This window comes from Mobula hypostoma, chromosome 9 (assembly GCF_963921235.1).
Source record: "Mobula hypostoma chromosome 9, sMobHyp1.1, whole genome shotgun sequence".
Classification (NCBI taxonomy): domain Eukaryota; kingdom Metazoa; phylum Chordata; class Chondrichthyes; order Myliobatiformes; family Myliobatidae; genus Mobula; species Mobula hypostoma.
The window spans coordinates 103,649,555-103,673,039 of record NC_086105.1 but is presented as its reverse complement, the minus strand read 5'-3'; the positions used below and the strand labels follow the sequence as shown (position 1 = coordinate 103,673,039).

General features: G+C 41.9%; 1 protein-coding gene across 5 annotated transcripts in view; it reads right to left on the bottom strand.

The window, feature by feature from the left end:
• Window positions 1-23,485, bottom strand: part of rhbdf1a (rhomboid 5 homolog 1a (Drosophila)) — a 387,291-nt gene that overhangs the window by 29,171 nt on the left and 334,635 nt on the right. For all 5 annotated transcript variants that reach the window (XM_063058802.1, XM_063058799.1, XM_063058803.1 and 2 more), the window contains 7 exons: window positions 19,777-19,937; window positions 14,795-15,046; window positions 13,502-13,613; window positions 12,847-12,921; window positions 10,708-10,869; window positions 8,902-9,005; window positions 4,880-4,943 (listed from right to left, as the gene is read on the bottom strand). In XM_063058802.1, the coding sequence (XP_062914872.1) occupies window positions 4,880-4,943; window positions 8,902-9,005; window positions 10,708-10,869; window positions 12,847-12,921; window positions 13,502-13,613; window positions 14,795-15,046; window positions 19,777-19,937 (930 nt within the window). The remainder of the gene's footprint in view (window positions 1-4,879; window positions 4,944-8,901; window positions 9,006-10,707; window positions 10,870-12,846; window positions 12,922-13,501; window positions 13,614-14,794; window positions 15,047-19,776; window positions 19,938-23,485) is intronic.

Sequence of the window (23,485 nt, the reverse complement as noted above, 5' to 3'; positions counted from 1 at the left end):
TCAATCAACTTTCAATCTCTGCTAAATTCTTCATTCCATTGCGATAACCTGTCATTCTTTTAAACTCAAGAAAACAGACCTTCTCTGCTTACTCTCTCCTCACCCAACAAGACTGAAGGTAAACATGGACATTTTCCAAAGCTTGCGGTTTAAAAGTAAACATTGCTAGCTATAAAGAAAAATTCTCTCTTGTAGGGTTTGTTTACATTTTGAAGCAATTGACAATCCTGCATGTACCCTACTTCCTTCAAATCATGACGACAAAGTTGGCTTTACACAACTGATCTCTCCGTGATAACATAATCTCTGGTCTCTGCCTGTAAAGTGAACACAGTACTTGCTTGTGATTGCTAAGATCCTGTTGGAAGTTGTTAATGTGGAATGCCGCAAGTCCAATTCTGCACAGCATAGGTCATAGTGAGGCGTCACCCAATTACAGCCCTCCGGGAGAGAGGAATTGGAGTTGTTGTGCTCCACTGGAGGTGGTGTGGAGCGGTGACCAAGCTGGAGTCAGTGCTGCCCTCAAGTGTTTGCTCGGCAGAAGACAAGCTGCGTTCTGTTCAACTGCAGACTTCTGCAACCTTCATAGACTCAGGGTCTTGGACTATTTTTTTGTGTGTGACTATTACACTGATATCATATATGTGCTATATGTACCTTATGCTGTGTGTGACAGTTCACACTGTGTTTATCCCCTTGGCCCCACAGTAATGATGTTTTGTTTGGCTGCATTCATGTGTGGTTGAATGACAATTAAACTTGAATTTGAAAATAAAATTGGAAGTCGTCAGGCAACATTGATACAAGTCTCCTGCACAGGGGGCCAGGTTCAATCAGGACTTCAGTTGCATTCCATCTAGAGTCTGTACAGTTTTCCTTCACCAGATCCCCCTAGTGATCCAGTTTTCAGTTCAAGCTCAAAGCGTGGATAAATGTATTTTCTGCGTACTGTAACTCAACCACAGAGACTCAGGTGACCTTGGTTCGGGAATGAACTCACCATAGGTTGAACAATTTCTCCATTACTAATAGAAAAACCAGCAGATTACTGGAAGTGCAACATTCTAGTTTGAAAGATTGAGAAAACATTGGGGCAATGACATGACCTTGGCTAATCCTGCTGTAGTCTTAATGTTATCATACACAATTCTAGCATGTTCTTCCTGTTCTTGTACTTAGTAAATTTAACTTAATAACTGGTAATATCTTTAACAGTTCTTTGTCTTGTGTACTAAATGTAAAGAGAAGCTGCCAGAGTGAGGACATCCAGTTACGTTGGGCAAGGACAAATGGATCTTTCAAGTACTGACAGGCTGCACAATAGAGTACTGACTGTCTAACAAAGAACACACCAATGGAAAATGTGGTCTTGACATTAGAGACTTGGATTTGGGTCATGAATTTTGTACAATGGGAGTAAAGGAGAAGTCTGGAGGAGATATTATTGCTTAGAAATTAGATAGCACAGCTCTGGCCCTCCAGCACTGTGAGACTGCAAATCAATTTAACTCCAAGTAAATGCTGTTTGCAACCATTTCCGCATCAAATCTGAATTTCATGCTGTGAGTCACCCTTGTGACCTGATGTGATTCTCATGCAAGGATCCCAGTAATGATCTCATACCCTGCTCAACATTTATTTAGCAAAATATCTGAGCAGCTGGCATCACAGCTGCTCAGATGTTGACCACTGCCCATTCTTGGGGCAGCAGATTGTTTAAATGAAGCAGCACAAACCTTGGGGCAGCAGATTGTTTAAATGAAGCAGCACAAACCTTGGGGCAGCAGATTGTTTAAATGAAGCAGCACAAACCTTGGGGCAGCAGATTGTTTAAATGAAGCAGCACAAACCCGCCCCTTCCCACCAACACAAAAATAACCTCCAATATCTACTCCCCAGGTCTCCAACCTGTCTTCTGAACAACACATTTAACCTCCTGATTATCTCTGCATTTAACTTTCTCCCTATGTCTTCAGCTTAACCTTTCCTCTTAAAACCAACATACTATTGTGGAGGCTGCTGTGTTCCATCTAGTACGTCCTAACCAATACTCTGCTGGGATACACTAGCCACCATCATACTAACCTCTTCCCTAAATGCTAGGATGCTCCCCATTGCACATTGGTTTGATCCACGCCCTAACCCGTTTCCTGCCAATACTGCAGACGAGGGCCCAAAGACAGCAGTCCACCACACTGCTCTTGCATGCTCATTTAGTCTGCCCTTAGATAAGAACAGGAACAAAGAGTTGACGTTTCAGGCTGAGACCTTTATCAGGATCTTCCATTCATGAGCACTAAGGAAAGGTCTTGGCCTGAAATGTTGACCATTTATTCCTTTCCATACATGGTGTCAGCACTTCTGAGGTCCTGCAGCATTTTGGGTGTGTTACTGTAGATTTTCAGCATCTGCAGAATCTCATGTTTAGATTAGAGAAGCTGGTTTGATCACTTCTGGCACTGACCACTACAAGAACACTGCTGGAACCAATGAGAAATCTTTAAGCTAAAATCCTTGTATAGTCCCCCCACATTGGGGCAAAACAACATGCCAATGAGTACGTGTATCCAAGCTCTCAGACCCAACTCCAATTTTGACAGATCTTTGATATCATGGTTCAAGTCCTATCTAAGTTTGCAGTGACGTATCATAGCTAGCCTTCGCCCCAAATAAGGGTCTAAACTCAGCAACATCTTACTATCATTAACTTAATCGCAAGTGGAATTGAGTACAAGAGAAAACCATCTTGTTCCACTTTTGTATCCCCGGTGACACCATAGTGTTCAAATTTGGTCTCCCTACTGAAAGTTGCATATACTTATATAAAGGGATTGCAGCAAAGAAACAAAGAAAACTACAGCACATTACAGGCCCTTTGGCCCACAATGTTGTGCCAACCATGTAACCTACTCTAGAAACTGCCTAGAATTGGCGGGAGGAGAAGATGGCAGCGCGCGTGCGCAGTCCTCCGGTGAAAAATGATATTGTATCTGTTAAATAGGGGCCGTGAACAATTCTGATTTGATGGAGAATGGATGTGAAAGCACAGAGGAACCTCTGGAGAAATTCCTGAAATGCTTGTTCGCTGCTGTCATTACTGCGTGGTTGGGAATCTTTCGGAGGGTGGGCCTCAAAATCCCCGGCCTTGCCTGCTTTTGGCGACCGAGAAGGAGGTTGAATCATTCAGACAGAGATGGCGCTCAGTACTCGGTGTCGGAGAGCTGATCAGAGCTCGAAGTTTTCGGATGACTCAGAGTCGGACTGTGCTCGGCATGGCAGGGAGAGTTTTTCTTCCTTCTCCCATCTGCGTGAGATGTGGGACGTTTGAGAGACTTTGAACTTTACTGTGCTCATGGACTTCTTCATCAAGTTATGGTATTGTTGCACTGTTGTAACTATATGTCATAATTATGTGGTTTTGTCAGTTTTTTTAGTCTTGGTCTGTCCTGTGTTTTGTGATATCACACCGGAGGAAATATTGTATCATTTCTTAATGCATGCATTACTAAATGACAATAAAAGAGGACTATGTGTCTTCATAATCTAAAAAATTTCCTTACCACGTAAGGCCTCTATTTTTCTAAGCCTCATGTACTTATCTAAGAGTCTCTTAAAAGACCCTATTGTATCCACCTCTACCACCTTCGCTGGCAGTGCATTCCACTCACCCATCGTTCTGTGTGAAAGACTTACTTCTGACATCCCCCTTCTACCTACTTCAAAGCACCTTAACATTATACCCCCTCGTGCAAGCCATTTCAGTCATGGGAAAAAGCCTTTGACTATCCACACGATCAAGGCCTCTCATCTTATACACCTCTATCAGGTCACATCTCATCCTCCCTCCGTCGCTCCAAGGAGAAAAGGCCAAGCTCACTCAACCTATTCTCATAACTCATGCGCTCCAATCCAGGCAATATCTTTGTAAATTTCTTCTGCACTCTGTAGCATCCACATCTTTCCTGTAATGAGGTGATTAGAATTGAACACAGTACTCCAAGTGGGGTCTAAGACTCAATAGATTAATTCTTGTGGACAGTGGGTTTGCTGTACGAGATTAAACCCGAGTTTAGACAGATAAGGTGAACTCATTTTACACAAAATATTCTTAAATAGTTTTAAGGATTACACGTGGAGTTACACACACAAAATGATGGAGGAACTCAGGAGGTCAGACAGCATCTATGGGAAAAAGATGAATAAACATTCCACATTTCAGGCCAAGATCCTTCTTCATGACTAAATTAAAAGGCAAGAGGAAAGGATGGAGGCGAGCTAGAAGTTGATAGGTGTAGCCAAGTGTGTGGGAAGGGTAAAGAGCTGGAGAAGAAGGGATTTGATAGGAGAAAGGGCAGGAGGAGGGGACGCAGGAGGAAGTGATAGGCAGGTGAGAAGAGGCAAAAGGCCAGAGTGGGGAATAGAAGAGGGGAGAGAGTGGGAAAATGTTCCCTTCCCCTCCCGTGGAGTTGTTGTTTTCCACAGTTGGATTATTTACTCACAAAATAAGGGGCTGGCCAATCAAAACAGAGTTGCGAATAAACTACTTCCCCCAGAGGCTGATGAATACTTGGAGGAGGGCTGTGATAGTTCAGCTGCCAAGTATATTCAAGAAGTCAAGAGAAATTAAGTGCATGAAAGTATATGTGGATAGTGCAGTGAAATGACGTGAAGGAAAAAGATCAGTCACAGTTGTACTGACTGACAGGACAAGCATGAAGGGCTGAATAGCCCACTCCTGTTGCTATTCTTTATCTTAACATTTGACAAACATCAAATCCCATGCATCCCAGTATTAACAAGAATCACAATGAAGAGGAAAGGGAGCACATCGAGAAACTAACCGTCACAATTATGGGAAAATAGTGATCCAAAGCCTTACCGGCCATTTGGTGATGTCATCAGGCCAAACGTGAGGAGGAACAGAGCCAGGTTCAATACAAACCCTGAAGAAAGAATAGAGGAGGGAAGCAAGAGTGTTAAAGCCCATAGCAACACAACTATGCTACACTTGGGAGTAGCATGCATAAGGGATATGGTCATTTCATCAGATATGGCATCAAGAACAACTGACATGTCAAAAAATGCTTCAATCCCATCTTAGAGAAAAGAATGGCCTTTACTACGACTAAATAATTTTGGAACTACACTATATGCAGTTTTTCTTTCGAATACTGGTGTGCCCCAGCACCTGAGGACAATTTAAACAAGGAATTTATTTTTTTAAATTAAAGGGAACTGCTCCAATCCCCTGTTGCCATTATCGGATGAGAACTGCAGAGTTGGTGCAGTTGGTTTAGAAAAATATTTTGAACGAATTATTTTCAAAGAATGTGATAAAGATTACAGAACCTGGCATTCTTAATACAAATTGCAATTCAGTCCAAAGAAATCAGCATAGTTTTTGAAAGGCAGACCACAACTGTACAATTTTGACCACTATACTGCTTAGTGTAGGTTTGCATTGAAAGTCCCCAAGGGTTCTGCTGTTCCTGAGGGTAGAAGCCTAGGGAATGCCAGTGGACACATTGGGACACAGCTATATTGGGTGTCTCTTGAACTTTAGGCTTGTCTTGTCAAGGTCTAAACAATCTCCTGCCATTTAGACATGAAGAAGAGCAGAGGAGCAGGTCAGGGCCAGGGATTCAGAGAGCCAGGAGGTTACATCTTCCTGCGTTGGCATTTAGTACATCTGTGAAGGAGCATACTTGGAGTTGTTTTGTGTGAATCAAGCTTTAGTTAGGTCATAGTGTGGTGTGCTGGAAACTGGGGAAAACAACCACACTCTCAAAGACATTCAGCCTCTTTCAATGCAGACAGAGGAATTTACAGCCTTGGGTAAATACCGTTGTTATAAGACTTCTGAATGGACTTCTTGCACGTTAAATATGAACTCTTGAACTATCTACCTCGTCATGACCCTTGCACCTTACTGCCTATCTGTGCATTCTCTGTAACTATAACACTATATTCTGCATTCTGTTATTGCTTTTCCAATACATTACCTCAAAGCACTTGCACTCAGTGGCCAAGTCATTAGGCACACTTGCTCACCCATGTAAATATCTAATCAGCTAATCATGTGGCAGCAACTCAATGCATAAAAGAATGCAGACATGGTCAAGAGGTTCTGTTATTGCTCAAACCAAACATCAGAATGGGGAAGAAATGTGATCTAGGTGATTTTGACCATGAAATGATTGTTGGTTCATTTGGGGTGGATTGAACATCTAAGAAACTGCTGATCTCCTGGGATTTTCATGCACAACAGTCTCTGGAGTTTAAGGAGAATGATGCAAAAAAAAACAAAGAAACATCCAGTCAGTAGCACTTCTGTGGGTGAAACTGCATTGTTAATGAGAGCGGTCAAAAGAGAATGGCCAGACTGGTTCAAGCTGACAGGAGGCAATAATAACTCAAATAACTGCACGTTACAACAGTGGTGTGCAGAAGAGCTTCTCTGAATGCACAACAAGTTGAACCTTGAAGTGGATGGGCTACAGCAGCAGAAGATCCCACCAGGTTCCACTCCTGTCAGCTAAGAAGAGGAAACTGAGACGACAGTGGGCATAGGCTTATCAAACCCCAACAGCTGAAGACTGGAAAAGCATCTCCTGGTCTGCCGAATCTCGATTTCTGTTGTAACATGCAGATGGTAGGGTCAGAAGTTAGTGTAAGCAACATGAATCCATGCATCCATCTGTCAATGGTTCGGGCTGGTAGTGTAATGATGTAGGGAATGTTTTCTAGGCACACATTACGTCCCTTAATACCAACTGACCATTATTTAAGTGCCTCAGCATTCCGTGCCATAAAGAACTCAAGATGTTCTGGGAGAAAAGGAGAGTCCTACCCAGTAGTAGAAAGGTGTACCTAATAAAATGGCCACTGATTACATGCCTTGAATTAATCTGTGTGGATGTATTGCAAGGGATCTCAGAACATGCCAGAAGAATACTAATATAAATCAGCTAACTATTACATCTGCTTTCGTGGTAGGTGGATGCTGGGGTGTTTACTCTTTGGTTATTCAAAAGGGAGCGTGTGTTACTGACAGGAACATCCCTCCGGGGGCTTCAACTGATGGAATACTATCAATTTCAAACAGCAGCTGTGGGTCATCAACACAGTACTGTGGGTCTGGAATCACATACTGGGTAGGGGCATAAGATTTAACTTTGGAAATGTACAATGGTGAACCAGATAAATTTTCAAACAGGAACAGCAGAGTGCTGGAGGTACTCAGCAGGTCAGGCAGCGTCTGTGCACAGAGGGAAACAGGGTTAAAGTTTGGGTTTAATGACCTTTCATTAGAACATGTTGAGTAGTTCAAATTTCTTCAGTCTTCATTTCAGATTTTCAACACCTCCAATTTTACTTTTGTATTTTTACAATAATCAGCAGTTTCCTAGCCATGTTTAATTGCATCCTTTTTATTCCAGACATATTAAACTAATGGAATTTATGTTCATATCCTGTTGTGGTGTGATTTCAACTGGAAGCATTTGCCCAGGACTCTAAATTATTAGCCCAATAACAAACATTATGTTACTGCTCTCTCTGCCATTTCTTGTGCATTGTTCAGGTGGGAAACAGACGTGTACTTACAGTATAGTTATACAAGTACACACTAAAGCTTCACACAACACACATCAAAGTTGCTGGTAAATGCAGCAGACCAGGCAGCATCTCTAGAAAGAGGTACAGTCGACGTTTTGGGCTTCACAGAAAGGTCTCTCTCTTTCAACTCAGTGTTGGTATGCATCAGCATATATCAGGGTTAGGCAACCTTAAGCACAAATGATTTTCTAGCATGCGTTATTCATTAATTTGAGGCAAAACATAACTGGATGTATTTAAATGGATAATTCCCATATTTCAAGTTTCTTATGGCATTTATCTGGCCCACCGTCCACTCATTAATACATGATCCAGCCCACAGAGGCAAAAAGGTTGCCAACCCCTGGCATATATAATCAGAAAATAACTTAAAATGCAGAGCCACCTGTGAATAAAAACCTCTAAAACTGCAAATTCCAAGCACTACGTTTCTACATTTATTCTTTCTGGACCGACACCCTCTGCTGATGATATTCTATCCAACTGACAGCCTGGAACGTAAATGTTGGTGGGTTGGATCACAACTCCACCAGGAGCGTTGGATCACAACTCCACCCAAGGTTTACAGGTCAATAAGGTTTAGCAGTTGAACCTAGATATTGAACTGGAACATCACCACTAATTACCTTTAACTTCCTGACCAGATACAGTGAGAACAACTGCATTGTCCTGCCTTAACCGAACAGGATCGATTCAGTTTCCACCCAGCGGCCACCCATTTTAATTCAACTTCCCATTATGACATGGCCATCCATGGCCTCCTCTACTGTCACGATGAGGCCACACGTTATACTCCATCTAGGTAGCTTCCAACCTGATGACATGAACCTCGATTTCTTGAACTTCCAGGAATGCCCTCCTTTCTCTATTCCCCATCCCCTTTTCCCTCTCTCACCTCATCTCCTTGCCTGCCCATTGCCTCCCTCTGATGCTTTCATCCATGGCTTTCTGTCCTCTGTTAGATTCCCCCTTCTTCAGTCCTACATCTCCTTCACCAACTTCCCAGCTCTTTACGTCACCTCTCCCCCCTCCCAGTTTCACCTATCACCTTGGGTTTATTCCTTCCCTCCTCCCAACTTGTAACTCTGACTCAACTTCTTTTTCTCCAGTCCGGTCCAAAACGTCAACTCTTTTCCATAGATGCTGCCAGGATCGATTCAGTGACATTCTGTACTGCATAACCTTGCTCCACATTCCTTTATTATTCGGAAAGCCTTTAACCTCTGCACTGATGCTATGTCTACACAAGTATTTTCTCAGCGGTTAGCAAAACAACAAAATTACCTTGGATCTTGATGGCACACTGAACCTTGACGGCGGAGAGTTCCATCGCTCAGTGTCGGAGTGCTACTGTGATGTGGCCACTTCACCCATACAGCAAGCGTAGTCTGGAAGAAACAATATCATCCATGAGATAGTTCCAGTGAGCTGCACAGAGTTGTAAAATCAGCCAGCTCTATCATAGGTACTAGGCACCATAGTATCTAAGGCATCTTCAAGCAGCAAGCAGTGGTACCTCAAAAAGGCGGTACCCATCATTAAGGACCCCTGCCACGCAGGGCATGCCCTCTTTTCACCGTCACCATCAGGAAGGAGGTACAGAAGACCGAAGACACACAAACACACGGCTCAGGGACAGTTTCTTTCCCTCTGCCATCTGATTTCTGAATGGACATTGGAACCATGAACACTATGTCACTACTTTTTTTATTTCTGCTTTTGCACTTCTTATCACTGAACTGTTCACACAACACATGAACTCACTTTCAAAGACTCTTCATCTCACGTTCTTGATATTTATTGTTTATTTTTTACTTTTTTTTCCTCTCTTTTTGTATTTGCACGGTTTTTTTTTGCACATTGGGGTTGCCCGTCCTACTAGGTGTGGTCTTTCAATGATTCTATTGTGTTTCTTCTTTTTACTATGATTGCCCACAAGAAAATAAATCTCGGGGTTGTATATGGTGACATGCGTATATTCCGATAATAAGCTTACTTTGAAACCTCCTTAAAACGAATATGTGACGCTATCCATACTTTTGTGGAGTATCAAGCTTATATCTGATGTCAAACCAGTTTCTACTGACTAAGTCTCAGTGGTGGAGCAGGAGCTTCTTTTTCTGGGGTGGGGGGGGGACTTCAGCTTTTGCTTCCTTTCACTTTCTCTTCAATTCCATGGGCCCTTAGACCCAGTGTGTAACCCAATGGCATGAAGCAAGACAGTCCAGAGCAACTCAAACCAGAGATTTAATCCTTTGGCATAGTTTGCAAATGATTGTTCAAGCAAACAGTTAGCAGACATCAACTTTAAAAATCACACACATTCATTTAAGATGGGCAGTTTCTTCCACCATTAAATTGTAAAATAGGAAGTTCGACATCTTGCTCTATTGTTCATGAGATCCATTACACTAGATACATAACCTCAAAAAGCTTTAATATGCAGAACAATAAGGGAAACTTTCAAATACGCAGCTTGTCTTACACACCCCACCTGCGCTAGACACAACAATCATGGATACATCCTCTAGGAATCGGGGAAAGTAATTGCACACATACTTTGGTCCTTACTAAGGAAATTGCATTGCAACACCAACACTGTCCACTAGCCCACTACTCATTAACAAATACAAAATGAAGATTATTATATTCACACATATACCACTTTCTCGAAAAATATTCTTCTGGAACTTTATAACAGTGAGCCAATCTTAATCTCATGATGCATCAATTTGAATGAGTTGAAAGAAACAGATGACAATTTTAAATTATTGCACATGTACAAATTGTGATGGCAAACTCAGATCATCATCTCAGCCTTCCCACCTCTCTCAGCTTCAGAATTTTTAACATTGCACACATTACTGGACTTTGACATTTTAATACTGCGTCGATCACTAGTTGCTCAGAATCCTTGTTGGGTTGGGGCTGCCAGAGTAGGTTTTTTCAAATCTCACTGCCATGTTGCAGAATATAGGCTGCCTTTTCCAGAAGGAATGCAAATACCATATCAAAGAGTAAAGCAGCAGCAACATCACTCCTTACCCTTGTACTTTTGAACATTTTTTCCCCTGGAAAACATTCACCTACCGAGCATTCTTTCTCTGAGGTTTGAACGCACCCTGACTTGTCGTTCCGCACACAGCAAGCAGATTTGTATTCCTCTTGTTTCATCTGGGTGATTAAATCGTGCACTTGTGAATCCTGCCTCATGCAAGGAGAGAACTTTGCTCCAAGGTGGATTAAAGCCTCCTGAAACAGGGAGTAACATGACACAAACTTTATACTTTTCATACTTATACTTTATTGTCGCCAAACAATTTGTTTCTAGAACGTACAATTATCACAGCGATATTTAATTCTGCACTTCCCACTCCCTGAATTACAAATATTAAATATTAAAAATAGTAAAAATCAGTAAATATTAAAAATTTTAAATTATAAATCATAAATAGAAAATAGAAAAATGGTAAGTAAGGTAGTGCAAAAAAACCAAGAGGCAGGTCCGGATATTTGGAGGATACGGCCCAGATCCGGGTCAGGATTCGTTCAGCAGTCTTATCACAGTTGGAAAGAAGCTGTTCCTAAATCTGGCTGTACGAGTCTTCAAGCTCCTGAGCCTTCTCCCGGAGGGAAGAGGGACGAAAAGTGTGTTGGCTGGGTGGGTCGTGTCCTTGATTATCCTGGCAGCACTGCTCCGACAGCGTGCGGTGTAAAGTGAGTCCACAGACGGAAGGTTGGTTTGTGTGATGTGCTGCGCCATGTTCACGATCTTCTGCAGCTTCTTTCAGTCTTGGACAGGACAACTTCCATAGCAGGTTGTGATGCACCCTAGAAGAATGCTTTCTACGGTGCATCTATAAAAATTAGTGAGGGTTTTAGGGGACAGGCCAAATTTCTTTAGTTTTCTCAGGAAGTAAAAACTTAAAGGTTGTATTAAGAGAATACCAACAGAGGGGTCAAGAGTGTAGAAATCTAGGCCACCAATTTAAAGCAGCCCCTCCCCACCACTCCTTGGGGGAAAAAATCTGCAAGTTATGTAGGAACCTGCTTCATGGTCACAAGGGTACAACCGTTAACATTTATTTATTAAGGGATTTACTTTACAAACTCGAGGTTTGTTACGAGCATCTGTTGGAACACAGGTGAACAGGCCCTTAGTTCTCATGATTGATCAGATTTATCGGTGGTACCGATCTTACACCAGTTCAACCCACAGTTACTCGAGCTGCACTCAATTTCAGAGTATGACTCAATCGTCAGAGAGAGACTATAAGATTGAAAAGCAGGATATCACCATTGCTTAAAGTGTGAGCAATGCTCACAAAAGAAGAAATATTGATTTCTATCCCCCCCCCGGCAAAACAAAATCCCTCCCCCCCATTCCTCACACACTGACCTTTTACCTCTTCTCACCTGTCTATTACTTCCCCCTAGGTCTGCACATCCTTTCTTTTCTCCTATGGTCCACTCTCCTCTCCTATCAGATTCCATCTTCTCCAACCCTTGACCTTTCCCACCCACCTAGCTTCACCTATCACCTTCCAGCTAGCCTCCTTCCCCTCCCCCTCCCCCTTTTTTTTATTCTGGCATCTTTCCCTTATTCTGGCATCAGTCCCGAAGAAGGATCTTGGCCTGAAACGTCGACTGTTTATTTGTTCTATAGCTGCTGCCTGACCTACTGAGTTCCTCCAGCAGTTAAGTGTGTGTTGCTGTGAGCAATGCTGTTTGTATAAGGGTCAAGGTGGTAATTGTCCATCTGCATTCCAAGATGGAGGAATGCAAAATGATGCTTTCTGGATTATGCTGCCTGGATTGGAGATATAAAGAGAAGTGTGACACTTTGAGGTTTCTCTAGACCTTTGAAGGTTTAGAGGAGAAATGTCAAATATTGGAGGTCATGCATTTAAAATGAGAGGGAGTAAAGTTTCAAGTAGATGTCGCAGGCATTTCTTCCCCCACACCTTTTTTTTAAAGAAACAGAGCAGTAGGTGCCTGGTATGGAGTCCAAGGTTCGTGGTAGAAACAGGGATGTAAGCAGATAGTGGCATTTAACAGGCTTTTATGCAGACACATGAATATCTGTGGAATGGAGGGTTATGGATCATGTATAGGCAGAAAATATTTAATTTAACTTGACATTTTGATCAGCAGAGGCATTATGCTACACTGTTCTATATTCTACGCAAGTTAAATAAAAAGCTTTGAGCAGAATTCAAACTCACTTACAGAGTTTGGTCCAATCCAGAAATTTTCTTGCTGTACAAATTTAACATTTTCATAGACACCTTTATTTCTTAAAATCTGAAGGAAAAGAAAGATAAATTCCACAAATAAAACAAACTTTGAAGCAAATCCTTATTTAATGCAGAATAAAAAATGGAATCATGAGTTACTGACAACATGGACTCAAACTCGTCAGAGGCAGCTCTGCTCCAGGGGGAGCCGGGGTTAGCACAGGGTCTGTCACCCTTTCACCACTGAGGAGGATCCACAAGTTAATAAGAGGAAGATGTGTGGATGCCACAGTACCAGAGGATATCAAAAACATGAAGAAAACTTCCAAAATACTTTCCTTTAGAGCCTTGGATTGAACGCAAGTCCAGGGTGAAGGCTGCAGCAGGAAGTGGTCTGACTGGGCATGGATTGTTATCACAATTTACACCATCCATTTTGAATTATGAAGGCGAATGGAATCAGGTGCCTTTCTAGATTTGCACACCATGCCTATATTATACCGGATGAGCCAGTGTTATACCAGAAAGGAAGGGAAATTACTGGGGTGAGGGATGGAGTTGGGGGCTCTCTCATTTAGTTCTGTCGTATTACGTTTCTGAGTAAGACAGCGAATCGGAAAGGGTTTTGTTATTGAGCAACTACTTACTGAATCTACAGTTTCATGTTGAGAAAATCCTATTGGAGCAATTCCATAGATACATACAGCTAGGATAGTGATCAGTATATGCACAAACGTAATCCAGTACGTGAAAAACGGCCTAAAAGATAAAGGAAGCAAATGTTAATGGATAAACACATTCACCTGAAGCAGCCATCTAAACATTTAACACTATTTAGCTTCTCATCAAATTAATTTAAGACAAGGATGCATGCAAATATGGGAAGAATTTGAGAATGTGAGCTTAATGGCAGGAATTCATTACAATTGTCTGTTTGTGTTTCCCATGTGACAAGCAAAATGGAAATACCAACTGGAAGGGATCAAGTGATTGAAACCTGGGAAGGCTGCCCTAAGGGAGGGAAGGAAGAGGGTCAGGCATTGCGCCTGTAGACTTAAAACTCTTCTGTACTGCTCTGAGCTATTTTGACAAACTTTTTGCCGAACAACAAAGTACAACTGAGTGGAAGCTACTGAAAATTCTAAACCAGTTGGTTTGGGCATTATGTAACTGAGCAAAACAGTTTTCCAGCCTTGATCAGATAAATTGTTTGGGTGAAGTCAGTTGCTGGAACTGGTCTCAGCACTCTGAGTTTAGGGAAGGAATTTTTGTTGGGTTCCTGGTCCGACTTAACAGCCATGAAAGAATGCCACATGGCCCAACAGATAAGGATGATAGCACGGGCTGGAATGTCAGATTAATCTGCTAGCAGTCACAGCCCAGATTCTCACATCTTGGAGTAATGGGTTGGGGGAGCCCAGTGCTCAGCCATCCTGAAGCAGTTACTGTCTTCAGGGGTAGAAATATGACAAAAGATCGCTGCCTGACAAAGGAGTCGGGGGGGGGGTGGGGGGGTAGAAAATTACCAGTCTCCAACACATCCTTGGGTACATTGACTGTTAACATAAACTATGCATTTCACTGTAAGATTCGATGTATATGTGATAAACAAATCAGAATCAGTATTTTGCCAAATCCATTCGTTCATATACAGTATACAGTATTATCAGAAAGACAGCAAGCAATGAAGATGGGAGAATAGTTTAGGAAATCTAGAAAATGGTGGCAAAAAATTGAAATATTAATATTTGTGGAAACTTGTGCGCTAGAGAAAAAACAAGCATCCAAAACTTCTCCTTTCTTAAATATATATAGACAAAAACAGTTCTCCAATGAGGTGACATGACACCATATATAAACTCTTAGAACAAGGAAGACCTATCACAAAAGCCACTATAAACATACGAAAATTACTTTAGTAATTTACTGATTGTCCTTACCGGTGATCATCCATATTATCTATTTGTTTCTTCACATGGCTGTCTATTCGCTTGCGATATGTTCGATTTGTTAGCTTTCCCACCATTCCTAGTCCATAGGGTCTCTTCTCCTTGGCAAGCAGTTTCTTGACTGGTATTGCAATGCGTTGACCTCTCCTCTGGCCACTCACGCTGACCACCTCCTGCCTTAAACGCACCTTGGGGTGAGGAGGTGCGCCTTCTTTTTGCTTCCGCCAGCCTCGCTCCAATGGGCTGAAGAGAACAGTTAATCAATGACTACTTTGTCCGGGTTATCAGAAACACCATTACCAAGTGAATATAAAATCCTATCGGGTTCTGAGAGCGTGGCCATTGAGAGAATGTCTCCGCTGTTGGGAAAAGTTAGAATTAAGTTTGGATTGGACCAAAACTTTAGGTCAGAATGAGGAGCTTCGGAGAATTAATGGCACCTAATGGCAACTCCTTCGCTTGCATCTTCAGAAACAGCTCTATTTCCATCTTTAATATCTCTATTTTTCCTTTTCAGGGTTCCTTAGAAGACTTAAGAGCTTCGCTCACCTTCGGAGGTCCAAGATTTTGTGGCTCTGGAGATGGCGGGGGGGGGGGGGGGTGAAAATCGGAGGTCGGTGTCCTGGCAGGAGATCAGTGTGTCATGGGAGTTGGAAGATCTAAGGCCGTGTGCCCGGAGACCAGAGGTCTTTGGGCACAGAGCTCAGAAAAAGCGACGTGACAGACTTTTAACATCATAAACCAGTGAGTTATTTGTTATGGTTCCCCTCTTGCTGTGAAACGAAGATGCCTCTTTCTCCCTTATTAGGGAGAGAGAGAGCCTGGGGTACGTCCAATACCGGGTGAACGAGTAGTGTTTGGAGTACTGCAAGTCTGTGTCTTTGCTGTTGCTTGCTGCACGCTTGACTGCTTGGTGGTGGGTGCTGATGCTTTTTTTTTTGCTGGTGGCGATGGGGGGATCATTGCTTGCTGCTGCATATGTGTGGGAGGGAGGGGAGCTGGTGGGGGCACTTTGGGATTCTAACATTTAACTGTCATTCATTCTTTGGGGGCACTCCTCTTTTTCGTGGATGGTTGCAAAGAAAAAGCATTTCAGGATGTAAAATGTATATATTTCTCTGACATTAAATGTACCTTTAAACTTTCACACTTTAAGAATAAGGGGTCAGCTACTTAAAACAGGTGAAGAGAATCACTCCTCCCCTCCCCCCCCCCACACACACACACACACACACACACACACACACACACACACACACACACGAACTCACTCTCCTGCTCCAAGGACTGTAGAAACACAGTAGAAATCTACAGCTCACTACAGGCCCTTCGGCCCACAATGTTGTACCAACCATGTAACCTACACTGGAAACTGCCTACAACTTCCCTACCGCATAGCCCTCTATTTTTCTACGCTCCACATACCCTATATAAAAGACCCTATAGTATCTGCCTCTACCACCCTCGCTGGCAGTGCATTCCACACACCCACCACCACCCATGAAGAAGACACTTTGAAATATTTCTAAAACTGAGATTCTCGATGCAGCATAGAATCATAGAGCACCACGGCACAGAAAGAGATTCTTTGGCCTGACCAGACCACACTGAACTGTTATTCTGCCTAGTCCCATTGACCTGTACCCGGACCTTAGCCCTCCATACCCATTTCATCCATGTACATCTAAACATCTCTTAAATATTCCTATCAAACCTGCATCCACCACTCCCACTTGTAGCTTGTTCCACACTTGCACCATCTTCTGAGTGATGGAGTTTCCCCTAAATATTTCACCTTTCATCTATGATCTTTAGTTCTAGTTTCACCCAACCTCAGTGGAAAATGCCTACTTAGATTAACCTATCTATAACCCTCAGAATTTTGTACACCTCTTTCAAATCTCCCCTCATTCTCCTATGCACTAGGGTATAAAGTCCTAACTTATTCAAGCTTTCCTTATAAATCAGGTCCACAAGTCCTGGCAACATCCTTATAAATTGATATCTCTAGGTACTCTAATTTCCTCCCATGTCCCAAAGACACACAGGATGGTAGGTTTTGTTGTCGCTGTAAATTACCCCTAATTTGTAGGAGTATAGGATTGGTGTAAACAGATGGTTATGATTAGTGTAGACACAGCAGGCCAAAGAGTCTGCTTCTGTGCTGGGTCCCTCCATCTCTCATTGTCTACGTGTCTTCATGCGTGGGGATACAACGGAAGAGCAAGAGCTGCATTTCAAATGGTAGAATGGAGATAAATGGAACTGGGGTGTTTGTATTTAATTACAACATAGTGAAGAAGAGAAGGTGTATGATATAAATAGCTTATTATTCCAAATTTTTAAAATATAATATTAATTGGCCAAAAAATTAACAAGACATCTGACTGATATCTTCACCGTGTGGAACTCTGGTGAATAGCATTGATCATGGTGTTGGAAAGTTAACAAGTTGAGACTTAAGCTGGCATATCTACAATTTAGAAATTTCCTAAGTACTATACTTTCCTCCTTTCCAATGCTTCCTCCTACATACATTTTAGATACTATAATTAACCTTAATCCATGTCAGAAAGGTGCATCGGCTATGATTTATAATATTATTATGAAACTTAGGAAAGCTCCATTTGATAAGATTAGGGTAGATTGGGAACAGGAATTGGGGTTTATCATTTCCGTGGATGACTGGGGGCAGATTTTACAATTAGTCAATACTTCCTCTATCTGTGCTAAACATTCCCTAATTCAATTTAAAGTTGTTCATAGAGCACATTATGTCCAAAGATAAATTAGTGCGCTTTTATTCTCATATTAATCCTTTTTGTGATAGATGTCTGGGGCAGATAGCCTCTTTAACTCATATGTTTTAGTCTTGCCCTACTCTGGAAACTTTTTGGAGAGACATTTTTAATATTATCTCCAAGGTATTGAATATAGATATCTCTCCTCACCCTATTACTGCTATCTTTGGACTACCTAAAATTTCCAGTAATCTTTCCCCTTCAGCCCATAGAATGATTGCATTTCTTACTTTAATGGCGAAAAGATGTATCTTACAACATTGGAAAGAGCTCAATGCTCCATCTACCTTTTTTTGGTTTTCTCAGACGATATTATGCTTGAATTTGGAGAAAATTAGAAGCAATCTTTATGACTGATTTAAATTTGAACAGACCTGGAGATCTTTTATTCAATATTTTCATTTAATGTAATATATACCCTTCTTGTTTTTTTTTTACTGTTTTTAATGGAGCTCGGGATTGAGGACGTGATTTTAAGTTTTTTAACTCTGTTTGGTTTCAAGTTAGCCCATTGCTTTGCTTTGCTTTTAGTTAGTTGCACGGTGGGTTTTTTTGGGGGGGGTTATTTTTTCCTTTTCTCTATTGATATATATAAAAATTAGTATAATATTATGTTACCTTGGTACGTTATGTTTAAATTACATTGTTTGTAGTTTTTTTTTGTATTAATATCTTCTGTAATTTTATTATATTCTAACAGTGTATTAGTGCCTATATGGCTTACCTTTTTGTATATTTATTCAATAAAAAGATTTAAAGAAAGAGACTTAAGCTGGCTACTCCTGCAGGAATTGTCACCATGGATAGGCTGACTCATTGCTTTTACCATGTCATTACGAGCCAGACTCATGCTTAGAGGAGACTGCTTGCCATCAACAGCGCTTTTACAACAATATGTAAGGCAAATGATTAGTGTTCAACAAAAACAGTCAAAGACTGTCTGTAAGAAGTTTGTACATTCTTCCTGTGAACGCATGGGTTTCCTCTGGCTGCTCCTGTTTCCTTCCACAGTCCAAAGATGTACCAGTTGGTAGGTTAATTGGTCATTGTAAATTGTCCCATTAATTTGATGGGTTGCTAGGTGGCGAGGCTCAAAGGGCCGGAACTGCCTATTCCACGCTGTATCTCGATAAATAAGAGATAAGGAGGGCTATCGCTTGCTTCCAGCAATCACAGACCCAATTGCACAAATTATAGATTATACTTATCTCTGGGGAATTTCGGTCAGTCAAGGATTGTTGAGTGGCATGGCTTGCTGACTTGGGTGGAAGGAAAGTTGAGTGGGTCCAAGACAAGTGGTACTTCAAATGATTCAATGGATTTCACACTTATTGGGGTACCTTGGCCTAAACGTTGAGGAAGCATGGGAAAGATTATCTGAGGAACTAACAAACCATCCAATTATATGAACATAAGAAAATAGGGGCATGTCAGTTACTGGGCCCACTCAAGCCTGCCTCAGTGCTCCCTGATCTTTCTATAAGTCTTCTTCCTCTTAAGTACCCCAACGAGCTAGGCTAGGCTCTGTGAGGAGAATTCCAGAGACTCATTTCTATTTGTGGAAAGCGGTTCCTTTACAACTCATTTTAAATTATCGCCACCACTCATCACATCCACCAATTCTGCAACCACATTTCCCTTGACAGAGATTCTCCCACTGGTGGAGCATATCAACATCTGCCCTGTCATGCCCTACTAAGACATTGCATGTTTTAATAACATCTCCTCTCACTTGTCTAAACTTCAAATATGGGTCTAAACCCTTTAACTACTTTTGATTGATATGATTTTAGTTAAATAGGATGGGGGGGTAGGAGAAGAATGGAGTTCAATCCTTTTAACTTTTTCTTCCCACAAAAGTTTCTTTTCATAGAATGGAAGGAGTAATCCTTCTGCCAATATAAAAGCTGCAGAGATAATGCTACAAAATATGAAAATGTGCACTTGGACTATACACTTCTGTTAGCAGTTAGAACTTCCCCACCCAAATAATGTTTTAATATAAAACTATTTAAAGTCATGATGGAACAAAAGAAAAATGGAATAAAATGCCATTTGAGAATTGGTATTTTATCATTTTCACTCTGGCTAATCTCACCAGCGACTCACTAGTTGGGATTATTCCTTTCTCCCACTACCATGAGGCAGGCAGAAAGAAAACCGGCAACTTACAGCATGAGGTGACTCTTCTCAAGTTCACTTTTGTCCAAGGCGCTGCCGGTTAAATCGGTCTGATCCAGAGAATTGCCCTCGGTCTCCTTCGCAGTGATAGCTTCCGCAGGCTCAAATACCTCATCGGGGTAAGTGGACAGCTCTTCATGTAGGACTCCTTCCTGGCCAAAAGGAAATAACAAATTTAACCAAAAAATCTCAACAACTGCAAGGTGATGATATTCTGTTAGTCACTCCATCATAGCAGTCACATTAATACCTCTAAACCACTTATTTTGATCGAGCATTTAGTTATCTACCCTAATATTTCAATGCAGTAAAACATTCAAAATGTTAAAGCCATAAATGATGATACTCCCTATATAACTTGTAATACGTGATAGCGATAGTTCTCTCATGACTCCCTTGTCCACCCGTCACCTCCTTCTTGGCACTTAATCCTACAAATGGGATCAGTGTTACAGCTGTCCCTACAGCTCCTTCCACTGCACCATTCAGGGCCCCAAACCGTCAATTTGGTATTGTCTACTGTAATCCAGTGCTCCTGGTGCGGCCTCCACTCCATCAGTGAGACGTGACATAGATCATCCACCACAAAAGGCAGGTTTTCCCATTAATTTTACTTCCCAATCCCATTCCGGTACATTGGTCCATCACCTCCTCTAATGCCATGACATCATTCTCAGGATAGAGGAGCAACACCTCATATTCTGTCCGGTAACTTCCAACCTGAGGGCATGAACATCGATTTCTCTAACTTCTGGTAATTTCTCCCCCTTCTCCCCTTTTCCATTCTGATTCTCCTCTTACCTCTTCTCTTCTCCTAACCTGTCCATCACCTTCTAGTGCCTCTCCTCTTTCCCTTTCAGCCATGGTCCACTCCCCTCTCCTATTAGATTTCTTCTTCAGTCCTTTATCTCTTCTACCTATCACCTCTCAGCTTCTCACTTCATCTCCCCCTCCTCCATCCAGCCACCTTCTCCCTCATCTGGTTTCACTTCTCACCAACTTGTACTCTGTGCCTTCCCCTTCCTTACTCTGGCTTCTTGCGCCTTCCTTTACAGTCCTGATGAAGAATCTCAAGTCTGAGAAGTTGACTGCTTATTTCCCTTCATTGATGCTGCCTAACCTGCTGAGTTCTTCCAGCATCATGTGTGGGTTGCTTTGGCATTCCAGCATCTGCACAATCTCTTGTGTATATGAAGATACATTTCTAGTACCAGTATTATATGAATAATATACATTCACTTAATTCCCCAGGCCAGGCAGCATCTCCAGGAAGAGGTACAGTCGACGTTTCAGGCCGAGACCCTTCGTCAGGACCTGACGAAGGGTCTTGGCCTGAAATGTCGACTGTACCTCTTCCTAGAGATGCTGCCTGGCCTGCTGCATTCACCAGCAACTTTGATGTGTGTTGCTTGAATTTCCAGCATCTGCAGAATTCCTGTTGTTCACTTAATTCCAGCAAGTTATTGTCAATAACATGGCATTCCTCATTCTGCACAATGCCCACTAGATGGAGACATTTCAAAGGAAATATGGGACAAGTGCAGTGGTGTCACTCCCCTGCACTAACCAGCTCTAGTCTGGATAAACAGCCCATCTATGGCTCAAGTTTTCTGAGAAACTGAAAGGGTATGTTCACGCCATTCTCATCAAAGTCAAGATGTCTTGAACTGGAGCAATTTGTACCTAAGCAAACTTCTATTGAATGTAGACCTTGGGTCAATTTTCTGTAACTGCTATTAAAAACTTCCAAGGAATACAGAAAATTCAGCATAGTTTTGGGAGTATCCACAGGTTAAAACACGATTCCATTTGTTGCTTTTCTTTTTACTGGTTAGCACCTCCCCTTACCATACATCAAATAGTAACATCATCACATTCATGCAATGGAATTCACCTTAAATCACACCATCAAACAGAACCAATCAGTATAGTATTCTTTCAGGAACGCCCACTTGCTCTGAGAAAACCGATAGTGTTACAACTGATTCCGTGGTGACTTCCTTGGGGAACAACACTGGAAAAATCCATGGTATGTTGATATTGAGCATTTCTATGGCAACGCATGAAGACTACGCACCTCTTTACAGATTGGATAAGCTGCAAAAAGCCAATGACTATCACTTTAGTTACAGTTCCAAGAATCCACCTTCCTGTAAGAGAACTGCATCATTTCACATTGAGATCCTACAATGAGGACTGAGAGTGTAGAGGGAAGGTAGCAAGTAAACAGAAGTGAGGGGAAGGGATTAGGCAAGAGGCTGGTGAGAGATTGGGCAATCAGATAAGAGAAGGATAATGAGAAGATGGAGCAAGGTGGGGTGGACAAAGAAAGGCATTGATTGAACTAGTGGGAGTGGGAAAGGAACACAGAGGAAGTGGGTTAAGTGAAACAGGAAACTTCAATGTTCACACCCTTGGGCAGAATATAAAGTGTTGCTCTTCTAGCCTGTATTTGGCTTCACCAAGGCATTATAACTAGAATGAGATAAAGAAGGCCAAAAGCAAAACGGAAGAACAGCACCCCATATTCTGTGTGGGTAGCTTTTAGCTCAGGACATCTAACGCTGGATTCTTGTTCATCCGCACCAGCTAAGGGCTGCTAAAGGAGATACCCGATAGAGTCTTTCTATATCAACCCCCGATGACCTTTTCAACAGTGGACGAAACATTTGCTGAAGGATTCCTGCATCAATCAGCTCCAAGGGCAATTATTCAAAGGTGACAGTGGGCAATACATCACTGCTTGATGAAGGCATGCAGCAAAGCTGATGACTCCTGAAGCACTTCAGATACGTGTTAAGCAATAGAACATACAGTATAAAATGGAAGTATCCTAACATTACTGTGCAACAGTCATACATCAACAAATGGCAGTATCTAAGGTTGTTTTTATTTTTTTTAATTCATTTTTGGGATGTGAACAATGCAGACACCAATTTATTCATTTATTGAGATACAGCACAGAATAGGTAGGCCCTTTGGGCTCTTCAAATTGCATGCCCAGCAATCCCCTGATCTAATCCTAGCCTAACCATGGGACAATTTACAATGACCAATTTACCTATCAACCGGTATGTCTTTGGAGTGTGGGAGGAAATGGGAACACCTGGAGGAGAGCCAAGTGGCTACGGGGGAACGTACAAACTCCTTACAGGCAGTGACGGAACCTGGGGCGCTGGCCCTGTAAAGCATTGTGATAATCACTATGCTGCTGTGCTGCTCCAAACAAGATACTCTGAAGAAGATGGTGGTGAGTCACAGACCTTTGGAGGAGACACTCTCATAGTAGGATTGCCAACTTTCTCACTCCCAAATAAGGGACAAAAGTAGCAGTCAAATACGGGACACTTGCGTTTACCTCGAGAACGACTACCATGACCAAGAAGCCTTGCGTGGGTACCTATGTGTGCATGCGTGATGTGCACATACGTGTACGTGCTGATTTTTTCCTACAAATTGGTTTTGGCTTAATCTTCCCGAATCTGATACACTGTACATACATTATTTCTACTTTATATAGGCTGTGCATTTATCATGTCATTCCTGCTTTTACTATATGTTAGTGTTATTTTAGGTTTTATGTGTTATTGGTATGATTTGGTAGGTTATTTTTTGGGCCTGGGAACGCTCAAAAATTTTTCCCATATAAATTAATGGTAATTGCTTCTGCGCTTTATGCCATTTCAGCTTACGAAAGGTT